The sequence below is a fragment of the Cupressus sempervirens genome, chromosome 10 (assembly GCF_028749045.1).
Source record: "Cupressus sempervirens isolate cs-2001-9-10 chromosome 10, ASM2874904v1, whole genome shotgun sequence".
Lineage (NCBI taxonomy): Eukaryota > Viridiplantae > Streptophyta > Pinopsida > Cupressales > Cupressaceae > Cupressus > Cupressus sempervirens.
The window spans coordinates 785,707,213-785,723,845 of NC_143127.1; the positions used below are offsets into that span (position 1 = coordinate 785,707,213).

The 16,633-nt window shown below is 37.4% G+C and overlaps 1 protein-coding gene across 1 annotated transcript in view; it reads right to left on the minus strand.

The window, feature by feature from the left end:
• The window catches only part of EDA7 (embryo sac development arrest 7), a 140,271-nt gene that overhangs the window by 89,414 nt on the left and 34,224 nt on the right, over window positions 1–16,633 (minus strand). Inside the window, exon 2 of the mRNA XM_089807742.1 lies at window positions 9,958–10,103. Coding sequence (XP_089663868.1) covers window positions 9,958–10,087 — 130 coding nt within the window. The 5' untranslated portion in view covers window positions 10,088–10,103. The remainder of the gene's footprint in view (window positions 1–9,957; window positions 10,104–16,633) is intronic.

A 16,633-nucleotide genomic window follows, 5' to 3' on the forward strand; every position in this document is an offset into this window, starting at 1 on the left:
AGCAAAACCCCATAAAATATCCTATTAAAATTAAGTCTCAGAAATGAGTATTGCAATTAATCTCCAGTTGAAATGAATATTTAGAAATTAGATTCCAGTGAATTTTCTTTAGCAAATAACCACAAAACCCAATTGCAGTCACAGAAATTACAGCAATATTGGATATTAGAAATATGAACATGAAGGACTGTGAAACACATGTGCAATGTCTCCAACTAACAATGGGTTTCTGTCCATGGTCTCCAAGCTTGAGGTTCCCATCCTCACAGCTACTGAAAGCTAAAGCTTTCCAAAATTCTCGAAGAGAGAAACTGAAATCCAAAATCATCAACCAAGTATGATGCAAATGAGCCCTCTTTTCCTCTTTTAAGCCCAACTTGGTGACTTCACATCCCTCTCTCTTTTTCTTTATTTTCTTTTTAAAATAATCCTTTTTCCCACTAAGGAAATAAGATGTCTGTTAAGAAAATAGGATCAGATATAATACCTTGATGATTGCACCTTCTTAAATCTCCTTGATGAATGACTAATAATTCTTTCCGAGATCTCCACGTTGATATGCTGGTCGACTTCTTGCAGGTATATAAAAATGGTTGGGCTGCAAATTTTGTGACTAGATCAATCACTTGCTTCAGTTCTGAAAAACTCTATATGTTAGAGAAGATCGCTGCAAATGTAATAGCACTGTGATGATCTGTGTGCTTAAAATGCCAGGCGATCTGTACATATACATACATACATACATATATATATATATATATATATATATAGACACATGTAGGGAGACATATCTTATGTAGAGACATGTCTCTACGTGGCACATTTCCATGTAGGGATATGTCTCTTCATGAGACACATACCTTGCAGATGAACAAAAAAACTGTTTCATAATTAATTATTGGCTCTGCTTCATGACAGCAACTATTAACAATAGAATGTGATTTCATTACAGCTTTGTAATCTCCATTGGTTAGCGAATCATTATGCACAGCAAAGGATATTGATCGATCTCCATAAATCGATTGCATGAGGTCGACTTGTATGATCAGATTTGCACAATGTTATGAATCATATTGAAACCATTGGATCGATATTCATGTATACATTATATATATATGATCAAAAGTGCATGTGTGTGTGTATACATACACATGTTTAATAATCATTAATAAATGATAATGTTTATCTGTTAGACATATATACATTAATAACCGTAGTTTATCAATTTGATCAAACTAGTCTAACCACCAGCAGCATAGCTATAACTTATCGACGACTACGAACTGCTAGTTATTTGGCAGTTGCATAGCCTCTCTTGTTTTGTGTGGTTTCTCTTTGTTTGCTTCTTGTTCTGTTGGTTTCCTTTTGTACATGGACACCATTTGGTGGTCATGCTGCCTTATGACCTTTGTTTGTACTTTCAGTCCCTTAGGCCCATTTGTGGTCTCTTGTTGGACATTTATATCTTATCTTATCTTAGCTAGGGAGGATAGTTTGTAACCTCAACACTTTGTAATTTATATTGTAAGAGAAACGAATATCATCTCAAAATGATATCCTGGAGAATGGCGTTTTTAAGGATAGCAATATATATCCACCATTTAGATGTTACCTTTCGATATCATCAAAATTATGGTTCAACCAAGGATATCAACCATATGATATCATCATACTTATATCTTCTTCGGTATGTGCACTAGTATCAAGTCTCATGATACCTATCAAAGAAAATATTTGCACATGGTGTCTCTAATGATACTAAGTCTCATAGTATCCACCATGCCATATCTCAATGATGAAACTTAGTTACATAACAGATATGTACTACCACAAGCTCCATAGACATCAACCAAATGACATCCACAATGATAGTAGGTCAAACTATTGTTAGGATCATCACCTTATAATAGTAATCATAATCAAACATTAATGAAAGATCGTCGCCTTTCATGATGTTTCTGCATAATCATGTAGTAACTCACATGGTAAGAAAAGAATATACAAATCTATATCTTTTAACATTAAAAACTTAAACTAAGACTCAACCTCAGAAAGTATAATGTTCCACTTTTAATTTTGGGAGGGGCTTGGTTAGAATGTCAACAGCTTGCTCATCCGTGCTAATATATCTCAATTCTATGACATTTCTTTCCACCATATCCCTAATATAATGGTAGGGGATCTCAATATGTTTTGATCTATTATGAAATACTAGATTCACTACAAGTCTTATACAACTTTGATTATCACAGTGTATAATAGTGGAGTTCTTTGATTATCCAAACAATTCTACCAGTAGTTTCCTCAACCATATTGCTTCTCGAGCTCCTATGGATATTGCAATGTACTCGGCTTCTGTAGAACTCCGTGCAACTGGGGATTGCTTTCTGCTAAACCAGGATATAATGGCAGATCCTAAGCTGAAATAGTACCCTGAGGTATTTTTCGATCAACACTGCCAGCACAATCTGAATCTGAATACCCATGTAGACGTAAATCTACATTAGCATATCTTAATCCTTGTCCAATATTTCCATGTAGATTTCTCATGATATTTTTTGTTGCTACAAGATGTACTTTCCTGGGTTCGCACGTGAACTAACTAAAGGCATTTGTAGCATAACAAATTTTCTAGCTTGGTATTCAGAAAATACATCAAAGATCCAATAATTTGTAGATAAAGAGGAGCATCAATTAATTTTGACTCAAAGGCTACGCCTTTTAGTTTTTATGTAGATTGGTTTCCACAGGCGTAGACATGGGCCTATAGTCCATCATTCCAAATCTGTTTAGAATATCAATAATGTATTTACCTTGATTTAGAATGATACAATTTTCTTCTTTCCATAATTCTAGTCCCAGGAAGTAATGCAGGAGGCCTAGGTCCTTCATATCAATTTCAGAAGCAATATCTTGTTTGCATTTCATGATCAAATGATCTTCACCTTTGATTAGTAAATTATCAACATAAAGAACTAGGATTACATATCACCATTTGTTACCTTAAAATAGAGATAAGGATCTACTTTGATCTTGGAGAATCCCAACTTGGGGAGGTAACTTTCTATCATACTAAGCTCTAGGGGCTTGTTTGAGGCCATAGAGAGCCTTCTTCAATCAGCAAACGTTAAAGGTACCATCATGAATAATAAACCCTTCAGGTTGCTCTAGGTATACTTCCTCTTCTATAATACCATTCAAAAATGCAGTCTTGACATCCATCTCATGTATCTTCCACCCTTTTAAGGCAGTGATAGCAATTAGGGTCCTTACCTAAGTGTACCTAGCAACTCATGCAAATGTTTCATTGTAATCAATTTCTGCCTTTTGTAAGAAACCTTTGGCAACAAATCTAGCTTTGAGTTTTTCAATACTTTCATCTATTGCATGTTTGATTTTAAGCCATCTGGATGAAACAATTGCTTTTCCTTTAGGCCTAGTCACAATGTCCCAGACATCGTTCTTCAAAATGAACTGATACTCTTTGACCATGGCATCCTTCCAAGCTTGATGTTTTAGTGCTTCCTCAACATTTGGAGGCTCGGACTTAATAAGTTCACTCATTAGAGCGACATAATTTGAGTAACCTCTCGGTTCCTTGCTTTCTCTAAATGTGCCCTTAGGTTCAACATAGTTTTCTACTTCTTCAACTATTTTCCTCGTCCAAAACGGTCTTCTTCTATTATTAGCAAGTTCAGGAGTAGAATTCAAAGGTTCATTATTTTATGCAAGTATCTCCCTTTGAAGTTCAGTGCCAAGATCCTCTAATATGTCTTGAGGAGACTCATCATGTCTCAATAATGTTTTTAGATGTTTTGAATGCGATATCTTCTTAAAAAGATACATCTCTACTAAGTTCAATTTTTTTTGACCGGGAACATACACCTTGTAGGCTTTAGATGGTTCACTATATTTGTTACATCCCAATTTTTGACCTAATTTAAAATGTTCATTTAGCCATTGAGGTTTCACATGAAGTCAATTCACTATTAAAATTTGTTATAATCATGTGAAATGGTAAGATGGTTAACCGTTATAATTTCACATGAAGATGGCATGCTAGTTAACCATTATGATGATATTTAAAGCTATCTTAGAAAGTTGGTTATTTATCATGGGAAGTGAAAAGGCGGTTAGCCATTGTGATTATTTATGATTAATAACCTCTTATGGTAATTATTATTATATTGAGGAATACGATTAAATTGTGGAGAATTTCCTTGTAGGGAACATGTCAAAGGGGTGGAAGCATTGTCAAAAAAGAATTGGGCACAGGGGCACCACCATCATTGGGCAAATAGGTACGAGCCTTGAATCACCATGGCTAAGGATAAACGACTAGGCAAGTAAGAGTGTACATTAGACGACCATGAGCTAACCTATTAAATTACACATCATTTAATAGTAAGAGAGATCACTGAGCATGAATTGAAATTTGAGAAAATTTGTACCTCTACAATTGTGTTGTCGGTTGGAGCCTCCTGATGTATAATCATGTCTTATCATATCGACATCATGATACCTACATATCTATACATGTACATACATGTATATGTGTACATACGTAAACCAACTTTATATATATATATAAAGATGTATACCAATACTTGATATTTGGCATATACGTAAGAAATATATGGTTGGGGTTTACACATGTACACATATATGCATACATACATATATAGGTATCTATAGATACCATGATGTTACATATTAAGACATTATTATTATTATTTCTTTCACCATGGTTGTGGTTTAATATTATTTCATGTGAGGCCACCTTTCATATTTTTATTATTTTCCATCGGGCCTTATAAGTTGAGATGTCCAATTTAAATATTTGTGCCGATGACTTCTTGTTTTGCACTTGTAACTCTCACCGCCACCCTCTTCTTGTAACCAAGATAACGTGCAGATGATTTGTTCTTTATTATTCTCCCCACTGCCTAGGAAGCGAGCCTCTTCCTCTTGCAATTGTCTGAGTTATATTTGTTTTGCAAGGCAAAAACCTTCAGAGCATGGATTACCTTCTATGGTTTGCATCGTTATTTCTCATAGCTATAGCCGGAGTTCTTACCTCTGCTAGACACATTCTTCCTACATTTTCAGTTCATATAGATTCCAAGTAGAGTCATAAGTGGTGCTTGTCGTGCATCTTGGATTGACAGAACATGACAACAAGTGATACGAACTGACTCCAAACAAAGCACATCCCAAGTCTTCTTTTTCATTTCATATTTGAATTTTGATGAGAACTTTGAAATGTGTGCATCTAAATTTGAAGCCATTTCATGGCTCGTGCATTATAGGCAGCCACCCGATGGGTGAGTATATAAGTGAAATACATTACTAATTCACAATCATGTGCATGAGAAGGCAGTTACAATAAATTAACCGAAAATTTCATAACTAACAATTGAAAACAGCATCAATGAATTTAACAAGGAACATAAAATCTACATACCGTAGAATTCAAAACCGAAATCCATCTAGGGATGCTTCTGCAAAACCCAGATTAGTCCATAAATACCACTTAAGGAACAAATAGTTATACCACTTTATCGTAATGACAAATATTACTATATCATTTAGGGCATCAAATACCACTGTACCATTTAGGGCATTAAATATCACTGTATTATTTAGGGCATCAAATAATACTGTCTCATTCTTTTTCTTTCTATTGCTAACTATGGCAACAACATACAGTTAAAAGATACGCTCATATTCATTACACAAAAATAACAATCCATCAGATAAACCTATCTTCTCTTGCATATAGTTATATTTCATGTTCAGTTAAAAGTTCAATCAAAGTAACTAGTTACCAATCACACTGACGAAAAGTTGCTTTCATTAAAGGAATAATTGAATCAATGATATAAATCAATCCATCATATCTTCTACTCATATAAACATCATAAATGCAAAATACATGTTTCTGACAAATGTTTGAATGCATAACTTATCTTTGTTTGGTGCATGTCTTGACATCTTGTGAAGAGGGGAAACATTGTCAAGGGCTTAACCTCCCAACCACGGACCTTAAACTTATCCCCACATTTTCTCTAAGGAGAAAGGCCCTCCCTACCTGAAAATAGACATGGAACACCTTGATCAGCCATTGAGTATCTTGGCACTAGGATATCATTCCCATTGCTCGACTAAGCATAAAGATCTGAATATTGGACTACCATGAGCTGACTCTTGTTAATTAATATCTCTTTTCTTTTGAGCTTACCATTACTATTATTAATGGTTCATTTCTTTTCATGCAAGAAGTAATTCTACGGTTCAATGATTTTCAACTCACCCTTCATCTCAGCCAAGATGGCCCTCCTGGATGGATTTTCTGGGTGTAAGCTAAGTGTTCTTTCTAAATTATAGTCACAGTCAATTTCTTATGTCCCTTCCAAAGTCATCACAGAATCATGAAGTATACTTGACTTGCATCTTCTTATGCTTGTTGTCCTTAACTCACGAACTAAAGATTAGATGTCCCTATATAAAGTGTATTTCACAAATTTGACTAAGCAAAATCATATATTGTTATGAGATTAATTCTAAATGGAAATCACCAGCAGTAAGTTGTAATTCATTATTCAAACTAATGGATGTAACCTCCTGTGGATATCAGTCGGATATGAATCGAACTTTGCCATTGAATTGGCGTTCTGATTCGATATCAGAGCTTTAAGAAAAGAGGCCTTATTCACTTACATACTCATCCACCAGGTGGCTGCCTATACCGCACAAGCCATGAAATGGCTTCGAATTTAGATGCACATATTTCAAAGTTCTCATCAAGATTCAAATATGAAATGCAAAACAAGACCTAGGATGTGCTCCGTTTGGATTCGGTTCATACCACTTGCTGCTGTGTTCTATCAATCCAAGATGCACAACAAGCACGACTTTCCAATGACTCTACTTGGAATCTATATGAACTTAGAATGTAGGAAGAATTTGTGTCTAGCAAAGGTAAGAACTCCAACTATAGTTATGAGAAATAATGATGCAAAACATAGAAGGTAATCCATGCTCCGAAGGTTTGTGCCTTGCAAAACAAATATAACTCAAACAATTGCAAGAGGAAGAGGCTCGCTTCCCAGGCAGCAGGGAGAATAATAAAGAACAAATCATTTGCACGTTATCTTGGTTACAAGAAGAGGGTGGCGGTGAGAGTTACAAGTGCAAAACAAGAAGTTGTCAGCACAAATATTTAAATTGGCCATCTCAACTTATAAGGCGCGATGGAAAATAGTAAAAATATGATAAGTGGCCTCACATGAAATAATATTAAACTATTACCATGGTTGAAGAAATAATAATAATGTCTTAATATATAACATATCTATAGATACCTATATATGTATGTATGCATATACGTGTACATGTGTAAACCCCAACCATATATTTCTTACGTATACACCAAATATCAAGTATGCATATACATCCTTATATATAAAGTTGGTTTACGTATGTACACATATACATTTATGTTCGTGTATAGATATGTAGGTATCATGATGTTGATATGATAAGACATGATTATACATCAGGAGGCTCCAACCGACAACACAATTGCAAAGGTACAAATTTGCTCAAATTTCAATTCATGCTTAGTGATCTCTTTTACTATTAAATGATGTGTAATTTACCAAGTAGCTCATGGTCGTCCAACATATACTCTTGCTTACCTAGTCATTTATCCTTAGCCATGGTGATTCAAGGCTCGTACCTATTTGCCCAATGATGGTGGTGCCCTTGTGCCCAATTCATTTTTGACAATGCTTCCACCCCTTTGACGTGTTCCCTACAAGGAAATTCTCCACAATTTAATCGTATTCCTCAATATAATAATAACTACCATAATAGGTTATTAATCATAAATAATCACAATGGCTAACCGCCTTTTCACTTCCCATGATAAATAATGAACTTTCTAAGATAGCTTTAAAATATCATCATAATGCTTAACCAGCATGTCATCTTCATATGAAATTATAACGATTAACCGTCTTACCATTTCACATGATTATAACAAATTTTAACTGTGAACTGACTTCATGTGAAACCTCAATGGCTAAATGAACATTTTTAATTGGGTCAAAAATTTGGGATGTAACAATATTTAAGTTCTGATTTTCTGAGTTTGAAATGCCTGATCCTTGAACTCGCACTTTCCAATTCTGGTTTTCACCATCCTTTATTTCATTGATCTGTGCTCTGCACTTGATTAATCTCACCTTGCATTGTGTAGAAATGATAACCTTTCATATATTTTTATAGGCTTTCTATCTCTGATGGTAGCCAACTTGATATCACTTGAACTTTCACTTGCAATTTCTTCACTCCCCAGTAACCGAACCTTAAAGCACTTAAGATTTCCTAGCTCAATTAGTATGACTTCCTTAAAATTGTTTTGAAATTAATCCTATGAAGGGTCAGCAAACATCCCTCATTAAGAATTTTGTATTGAAAGGGAGGTCAGGATTTATGCTTGTGTTAGGACAGGCTAGTCAAAATGGAGCGGAAACTCTCTGATTTTTTCGTAATATTATCATACGGAGGTCAGAAATTCACAAGTTGTTCAGAATTTTATCCAAAAACAAAGCAGAAATTGGGGGCATTTGGAGAACTGCTCATGTTGACATGTTGAGTGCAACTCTCAACTTTATTTGCATTTTTTAACAAACTGGAGGTTGGAAATTAGACATGAGTTTGGAACTGCTCTGCCCTAGGTTGGAAATTAGGTGTGTCTCAAGTTTTTTCAAAAGCAGATCAAAAATTCACCACGTGTAAGGGTTTGTCCTCATAATGTTGGGCAGAAGTTAGGCTTATGTTTGGATTTTTCATTACAAGCAAATTGGAAATTTCATATATGTCTGGACAAGTCACTTGAAGCTGGGCAGAAATTTGACCGTTGTTAGGAATCCCAACACAACTTAGGTCGGAAATCAAGAGGTGGTTGGGAATTTGTCTACACCTTAGGTCAAAAATCTATGCCTCATTAGTACAAACAATGAAATCTAATCAAAATCTTACCAAGTGTTCAAAATTTTCTATGAAAGGAGATCGGACTTTAGCTATGTAAGAAATGCTTTCTCAAAATGGGCAGAAGTCAGATACATGTTTGGACAGATTGTCATATGCAGGTCAGAATGCTACCCTATGTTGGAAATTTGCACTAGGGTGGAGTAAAAAAATCAATGCTTTCTTGGACAACTTTACATGCTAGGTCAAAATCTGCAATGTGTTAGGACAAAATCCTCAATGCTGGTCATAAATTCAAGGCAAGTGTAAGGATTTTTGCTTTGTCATACCCGGAATTCCTATCACCCTTGAGGATTTTCATACATAATCTTGGAATTTCTTTACACTTGTCATCAATTCATTGTGCAAATGCTCAATCTCTCACCCCTTGCATCCCATGTTGTCCAACTTTCAAACCTCATCCACACCTAAGACTCCAAACTTGTTGCTAAGCTAAAACCAATATAGACAAACTATCAAGAAAAAAGAGGGGGTCCCCATTTGCAGTGGGACGTGTTTGTTTACAACACAACAGGTTGCATTGACAATAGAGGAAGCATGACCAGGAAATTAGTATTTGATGTCAAACAAACCAACAAAAGATTCCTTCAAAAAATGTTATATAGTGTTTCCATGATGGCATTGAGGTCTACTAGCATCTAAATAATCAGCTAAGGCAAAGAACTAAGGAGAGGGCCTAGACAATTTGCAACTATTTTAGTACACCCTAGTCTCTCTCATAGATAACCACACGTTCAGTCTAAGCCAATAGATAATTTTGCATCTATATGTTGCATAACCAATCACAAAAAAATCTCCAGATTCTTGGCACTCCTACAATAGTTCAAACAATGTCTAAATAAATTGAACAGAGAGTTAACAAAATAGTCTAAGGAAGAAAAAAGAAAATGAGTGACAGACCATCATCTTTGCGAAGAGCTTTCAATTTGTTTGGATGAATCCAAGTGGCCAAAGAGCGGTGACCCGACACAGCATACATTTTAACGCCATTTATGGCAGTCACCTTCATACTTCCTCCTTCACTCGTCATCTTAAGATTTTGTAGCCTGCTTGGGACACCAATTATGGTTAGACAAATCCACTATGTAACTAAATTAACTATTATCTTCATAAGCATAATATTTGAACTGACTGACACAAAACTAATGAAAGGCAAACCAAAATACAATACCATTGCTTAATTTTAAGTCCTATTTTTTTTAGCTTAGTTTTCTTGCTTTGCCATAACCTTTATGTTTTTTTGTTATCACCATCATGCTGGGTGGAGTACATACAGACCCCAAATTTGATGGTCTACCTTGCCCATCAAGCAATTTTTCTCTACTGTTTAGTCTTTATTATTGCTTTTCATGTGACAAATTTTTAGATAGAATATAAATAAATAAAAAATCTTTGCAAATGATTATCCAAATAATTGACACCTGAAAATTTATACAATCAATTTTCTTAGTTTTCAAATTTTGATATTGAGTGTTATTTTCACACCTAATAATATTGGAATACTCTAAATCAATTTTCTGCACCTTGTAAATTCATTTCATGTCATTTCAAGGAAATTCATGCCTTATAATACAAAATCAAACTACTGTTATATTACAAAATCGACACCTCACTATACTAACTGATTGTTCATATTCTGAAATTTGTGTGTTTGCTCAATTGATATTTTCAGCTGCTAGGTTTGAAGCACTAATCACCCTTATTTTTCTTCCAACCCTTAAGATTGACACCTGTGCCTTGGTTACACATGCTTCAATTTGATGATTGTTTTGTAACTTGTTTAGCTTGTATGGGTTGATCTTACATAATTTGTAAGATTTATTAAGGAATTTGAGTTGCTAGAATGAAAAGGTAAAATAATTTGTTAGTGAACACTGAACATACATGTATTTCATAGAGGTTTTGTGTTGTGTTCATGCTAACAAGTCAAAATGTGTTTGATCACTTTAACCATGGACAAACTGGCCAGCACCCAAAGACTGGTGCTCCTAAAAAAATGCTGCCAATTTTGCCAATTGGTAAAAGAAAATCCTATTAATATTCAATTTCAAACAAAATTTAAAATTTAAATTGAGCTACAGGAATATATTACCAAGAAAAGGCAGTAAGGGAGTTTGTAATCAGGAGATTATTTTTCTCTATTTATTACAACCCCCCAAAAAAATTATTACCAAAACAAAAAAAGGAAAAAAGGGGAAGGGATTAAGTCCAACCTTTCCCCATAGAAGTTTGTGCAAAATGATATCTTAACAAATTTGATGATACCACATGCTAAGATATCTTAACAAAGTGAATCTTCTTAGCATGTGGTATCATCGAACACATGATACTATGTCATATTACTTCCCTGTGATATGACTTATCACTGATACTAGTGATAACAGTATTGCAAAGAATACAATATACAGGATAAAATCTGAAGAATAATTAAATTCTTCATTTATCCAAGTTGTGACTCATAGGTACTGGCATTCTTATATCATAACATGATATTAAGATCTACTAGAACACAGGATAAACTCTAGAGGATAATTAAATTCTTCATTTATCCAAGTTGTGACTCGTAGGCATAGAAATGTCTACATCACAATGTGATCTTGAACTCATCTAGATCTGACAGTAGATCTCTACTATTCAGCACATTATCTAAGAGACCGTCATCTCTTATAATGTCTTGTATACAAGTGTTCATTATCTCAGCAATCGTCACCTCTTAAATAATGAATACAAATGGTGCAGACAGTTAATAGCCTGACAATAAAAATTATTTTAATAATAATTTAAAGAATACAAATGTATTACAATTCAACCATACCAAGTCTTTTCTTGAAGTGATCTATCTTCACTCAAGAGAGAGAGGTTTGGTAAGAATATCTGTTCTCTGATCCATTGTAGTATTCTGAGCTTAGTTTACTGACAATAAATGCTGGAGAATTTATAAAGGTTATTCGGTCAAACAGTTTACCTACAAACTGAATAACCCTGATACTTGATTCAAATACTGAGCATAGTGTGATTGCTACTGTATATAGGAATTTTGTCAAACAGGTCATAAACTTCCTCGGCAACTACCACAGTATTAAGTATTCAAACTCACATAAAATATAGAGCATATATATATTGGTGCTAGACTAGAATGTAGCTTCAGCAGAATGCATTTCCATTAAATCGTAAGCACATGAAATTTGAAAACGCTGCTCTACAGTTCGACAGCATTAACTTGTGACTATTACACATATTAACTTCAGTGAATGAGTCGCATTGATACTCACAGCATTTACAGGGTGGTACTGAAACAAAATCCAAATCACACGTCCACGGCTAAGGTCTGGGTAACCGTCGGGCTTCAGCAGTGGATATGGACCCGTGCACGCAGGTAGCAGCAAACCGGCGTAGGATGGTTATCTCTGTAACAGCACCGACAGGAGAGTTTCTTTGCTATCCCGTCTCCGGACTGCTCGAACTGTATGAGAGTTTCTTTGCTATCACGTCTCCGGACTTTATCCTCTAAATTGTTACATTGACCTGTCGACGGCTCCAGTTGAATGCAATATCCGGCCCGACTTCACATAACTGTTAACCACTGTCTGTTATAGTCGAGTGTTGCTGGTATCTACCGTGTCCACGTATGGAACCAGGGAATGTAGTTCGGTTAACGTTCACTGTGCTGTATCTAACGTCCGCTGGAGACGGTAAGGAAAGATGTTCGCCGGCCAACAGAAAGCTCTCACCGCAGTTAACACAGGGGGGTCGGGTGTGGTGTTATGCAACCCGTAATGCCTGGGCGTGTGGTGACAACCCCAGAATAGACCCACGCGAAGACACTGGAATTGGTTTCAGTTTGCGTGCAACACCAATCACCTGTATGAAGCCAGCTCGACCCGACCACTATTCAGAACCCTGTCACTCTTAACGCCTGGTGTAGACTTGCCTCCAACCGGATTAACCAGAATGTTTGGAGGAATATGATAACCTTCCAAGGTCGTGTCTCCCTCAACTGCTCAAGAAACTTCTGCCTGTCCCATACTACTCCAAAAACGAGCCTTGAAGACCAATGGTGAAATCTGGGTGATTCCACTCTTAATGCAAAGCTGGGACTACGTCCAACTTCTGCACTAATCCCAAGGGTTTTCGTCCTCAGGAAAGAAACCAGTCACATTCAAGCAACCAGAAATTTATCTGAACATTTACTATCAACTTCCTGGTGCCAATCCCAATGTAGGCTCTCCCTTTTATAACCTCGAAGTGAGGGAAAAGAGTTGGCATGAGATATGTGGGATAAAAACCACTGTTTCGTCCTGTAGTGACTTAAGTCACTTTATAAAGTAAAACTTTAATAAACATAAAGTGACTTTATAACTGAATGTCCAAATTAATATCAGATAAACCTTTAAATTAAAGTTCTCCATGTGACTGGTAAAACATCCTGATTGATGCCGTTAATCTATCCGGATGCGGAGATAGATTAACTCGGCGCCGACACTAGCGCGGAGAAGGGGACATGACAGTCCTCCCTTCTCGGGATTGCTTGCCCTCAAGCAATCTCAAAGCTGGATGCTGCAATATAGACTCGCCCTCCCATGTGGCGTCCTCATAAGGCAAGCCCTTCCACCGAATTAGAAATTCCCTGACAGTTCTGTTTCGCAGCTTCCTCTCTCTGCTTTCAATTACTTCTTCCGGCATCAAAATAAGCTTACCCTCTTCATCAAGCGGGGGTAAAATCTCAGAGGGCATAATTCGTTGTCCCACAGCTTCCTTGAGGCACGAAACATGAAACACATTGTGAATCCGGCTGTCACCTGGCAGCTCTAGCTCATAAGCAACTTCTCCTACCCGCTTGGTGATAGAGTATGGTCCATAAAATCTGGGCTTCAGTTTCTCGGATCCACTCTTCTTTAAGGAGCTCTGTCTGTAAGGCTGTAGACGTAGGAAAACTCTATCCCCAACCTCAAAACTTCTCTCGGTACGGTGCCGATCAGCGTACAATTTTTGCTGATTCAGCGCCTGCTGGATATTATCCCTGAGTGCTCGAAGGATATCCTGTTGCTCCTCAATCCAATCTCTGGCTAACGGTGCCCTGCTGTCTGATAATGCCAAATCAACAAAAGAGAGAGGCTCGTAACCATAGAGAGCACGGAAAGGGGTCATCCGAATGGACATATGATAGGTGGAATTATAGCAGTGTTCTCCCAAATACAGCCACTTGACCCACGCTCTCTGCTGTCCTGCAATGTAGTTCCTCAAGTAACCTTCCACCCACTTATTCACTATCTCGGTCTGCCCATCAGTCTGTGGATGGTAACTTGTGCTCGGAGTCAATTCTGTACCAGTTAATCTAAAAATCTCCTGCCAAAAGGTGCTGAGAAACCTGCTGTCTCTGTCACTCACAATGGTTTTGGGCAAACCATGGAGTCTAAAAACCTCTCGGAAAAACAATTCAGCCACCTGAGAAGCTGACCAATCTGCTGATATCGCGAAAAAATGTGCATATTTGGTCAACCTGTCCACCACTACGAAGATGCAATCCCTACCTTGGACCCTCGGCAACCCGGTAATGAAATCCATAGAGATGCTTTCCCATCTTTGGGCTGGAATGGGAAGAGGCTGAAGCAATCCTGCCGGAAATCCCTGTTCTGACTTGTTCTGCTGACAAGTCGGGCACTCTCTAACATGCTGAAGAATATCATCCTTGAGCCCTTTCCAGGAGAATCTTTCTCTGATTTGCTTGTAGGTTTTGAAAAACCCTGGGTGCCCTGCTGTTGGTGCATCATGAAAGGTGCGCATAATATCCTCCTTTAATTTAGAATCAGGTACTAGGTAAATTCTGTCCTTATAGTAAATGATATCGTTCAGCACCTTGTACCTCTCATCCTGAAGTATACCATCCATAATCTGACAAGCGTGTGCATTTTTGGAATACTCCACTAGTAGTTGTGATCTCCAATCCGCTGAAATTTCAGAAATGGTGTAACAATCCAGCACTGGTGGCCTACGAGAAAGAGCATCCGCAACAGTATTATTTTTCCCTTTGATATATTCGATGTCAAAATCATACGCTTGTATCTTGCTGACCCATTTCTGCTGTCTTTCGTTCAATTCTTTCTGTTCAAGGAAGTAACGTAGGCTGTTATGATCTGTTTTGACTGTAAATTTACTTCCCACCAAGTACTGTCTAAATTTTGCCAATGCATGCATTATGGCCAGCATCTCTTTATCATATGTGGAATACAATATCTCGCTGCCCCGTAGTTTCCTGCTCTCAAAAGCGATGGGGTGCCGGTCCTGCATCAACACTGCCCCTATTCCGCTTCCCAATGCATCACACTCTAGAACAAAGGGCTTCGAGAAATCCGGAAGTGCTAGTACTGGGCATGAACTCATCACCCGCTTCAGCCTATCAAATGCTGCCATAGCCTCTTCTGTCCAAGAAAAAGCCCCTTTCCGAGTCAAATCCGTAAGGGGTGCAGCAACCTGTGAAAACCCCTTGGCAAACTGCCTGTAATATGAACAAAGACCTAGAAAACCACGTAACTCTGATACATCCTTCGGTGGCGGCCAATCCAATATCGCTCGGATCTTCTCCTGGTGCACCTTAACTCCCTCAACTCCAATCACATGACCCAAATAGAGAATCTCAGTCAATCCAAACTCGCACTTAGATTCCTTCGCAAATAAAAAGTTCTCCTCTAAGATGCTAAGAACCTCATCCAAATGCTGTATGTGTTCCTCCCAAGTTCTGCTGTAAACCAATATATCATCAAAGAATACTAAAACACACTTCCTTAGCTGTTTCTTAAAAATATGGTTCATGCAAGACTGGAAGGTGGCTGGTGCGTTAGTGAGCCCAAAAGGCATCACCAAGAACTCATAATGTCCGTAATGGCATCTGAATGCTGTTTTATGCACATCTTCTTTCCGGACCCGGATCTGATGGTACCCCGAGCGAAGATCTATCTTGGAGAAATAAACTGCCCCATGTAGCTCATCTAACAATTCATCAATACGGGGAATCGGATATCTGTTCTTGATAGTTCTCTTGTTCAAGGCACGGTAATCGATGCACATCCGCAGGGTGCCATCCTTCTTTTTGACCAATACTACTGAAGATGCAAAGGGACTAGAGCTGGGTCTGATGTGTCCCATATCCAAAAGCTCCTTAATCGTCTTCTCTATTTCCTCTTTGTAATGTCTAGGATGACGATAAGGCGTAGTAATAACAGGTTTAGCTCCCTCCTCAAGCTCAATAATATGCTCGAATCCCCTATCTGGAGGAATCCCAGGAGGAATATCCTCGAAGACTCTCCTGTGCTTGTCTATAACTGTCTGGATGTCGCAGTGATATCGCTGTCCTGTACCCTGGATCTCCTTGGACGAGATAAAACACTGAGTGGCCCACTCTATATCCTCATGTCTCAATATAGCCTCCATCCTGTGAGCTGAAATCATCCTGGGGCTGCTATCAGAAATAGCTTTAAGGATCACCAATTTATCACCCTGTAAAAACTCCAACTGCATAGTCACATGATCAAATGTATACCTACGAAGAGTACTCAGCCACTGTCTGCCCAATATAGCA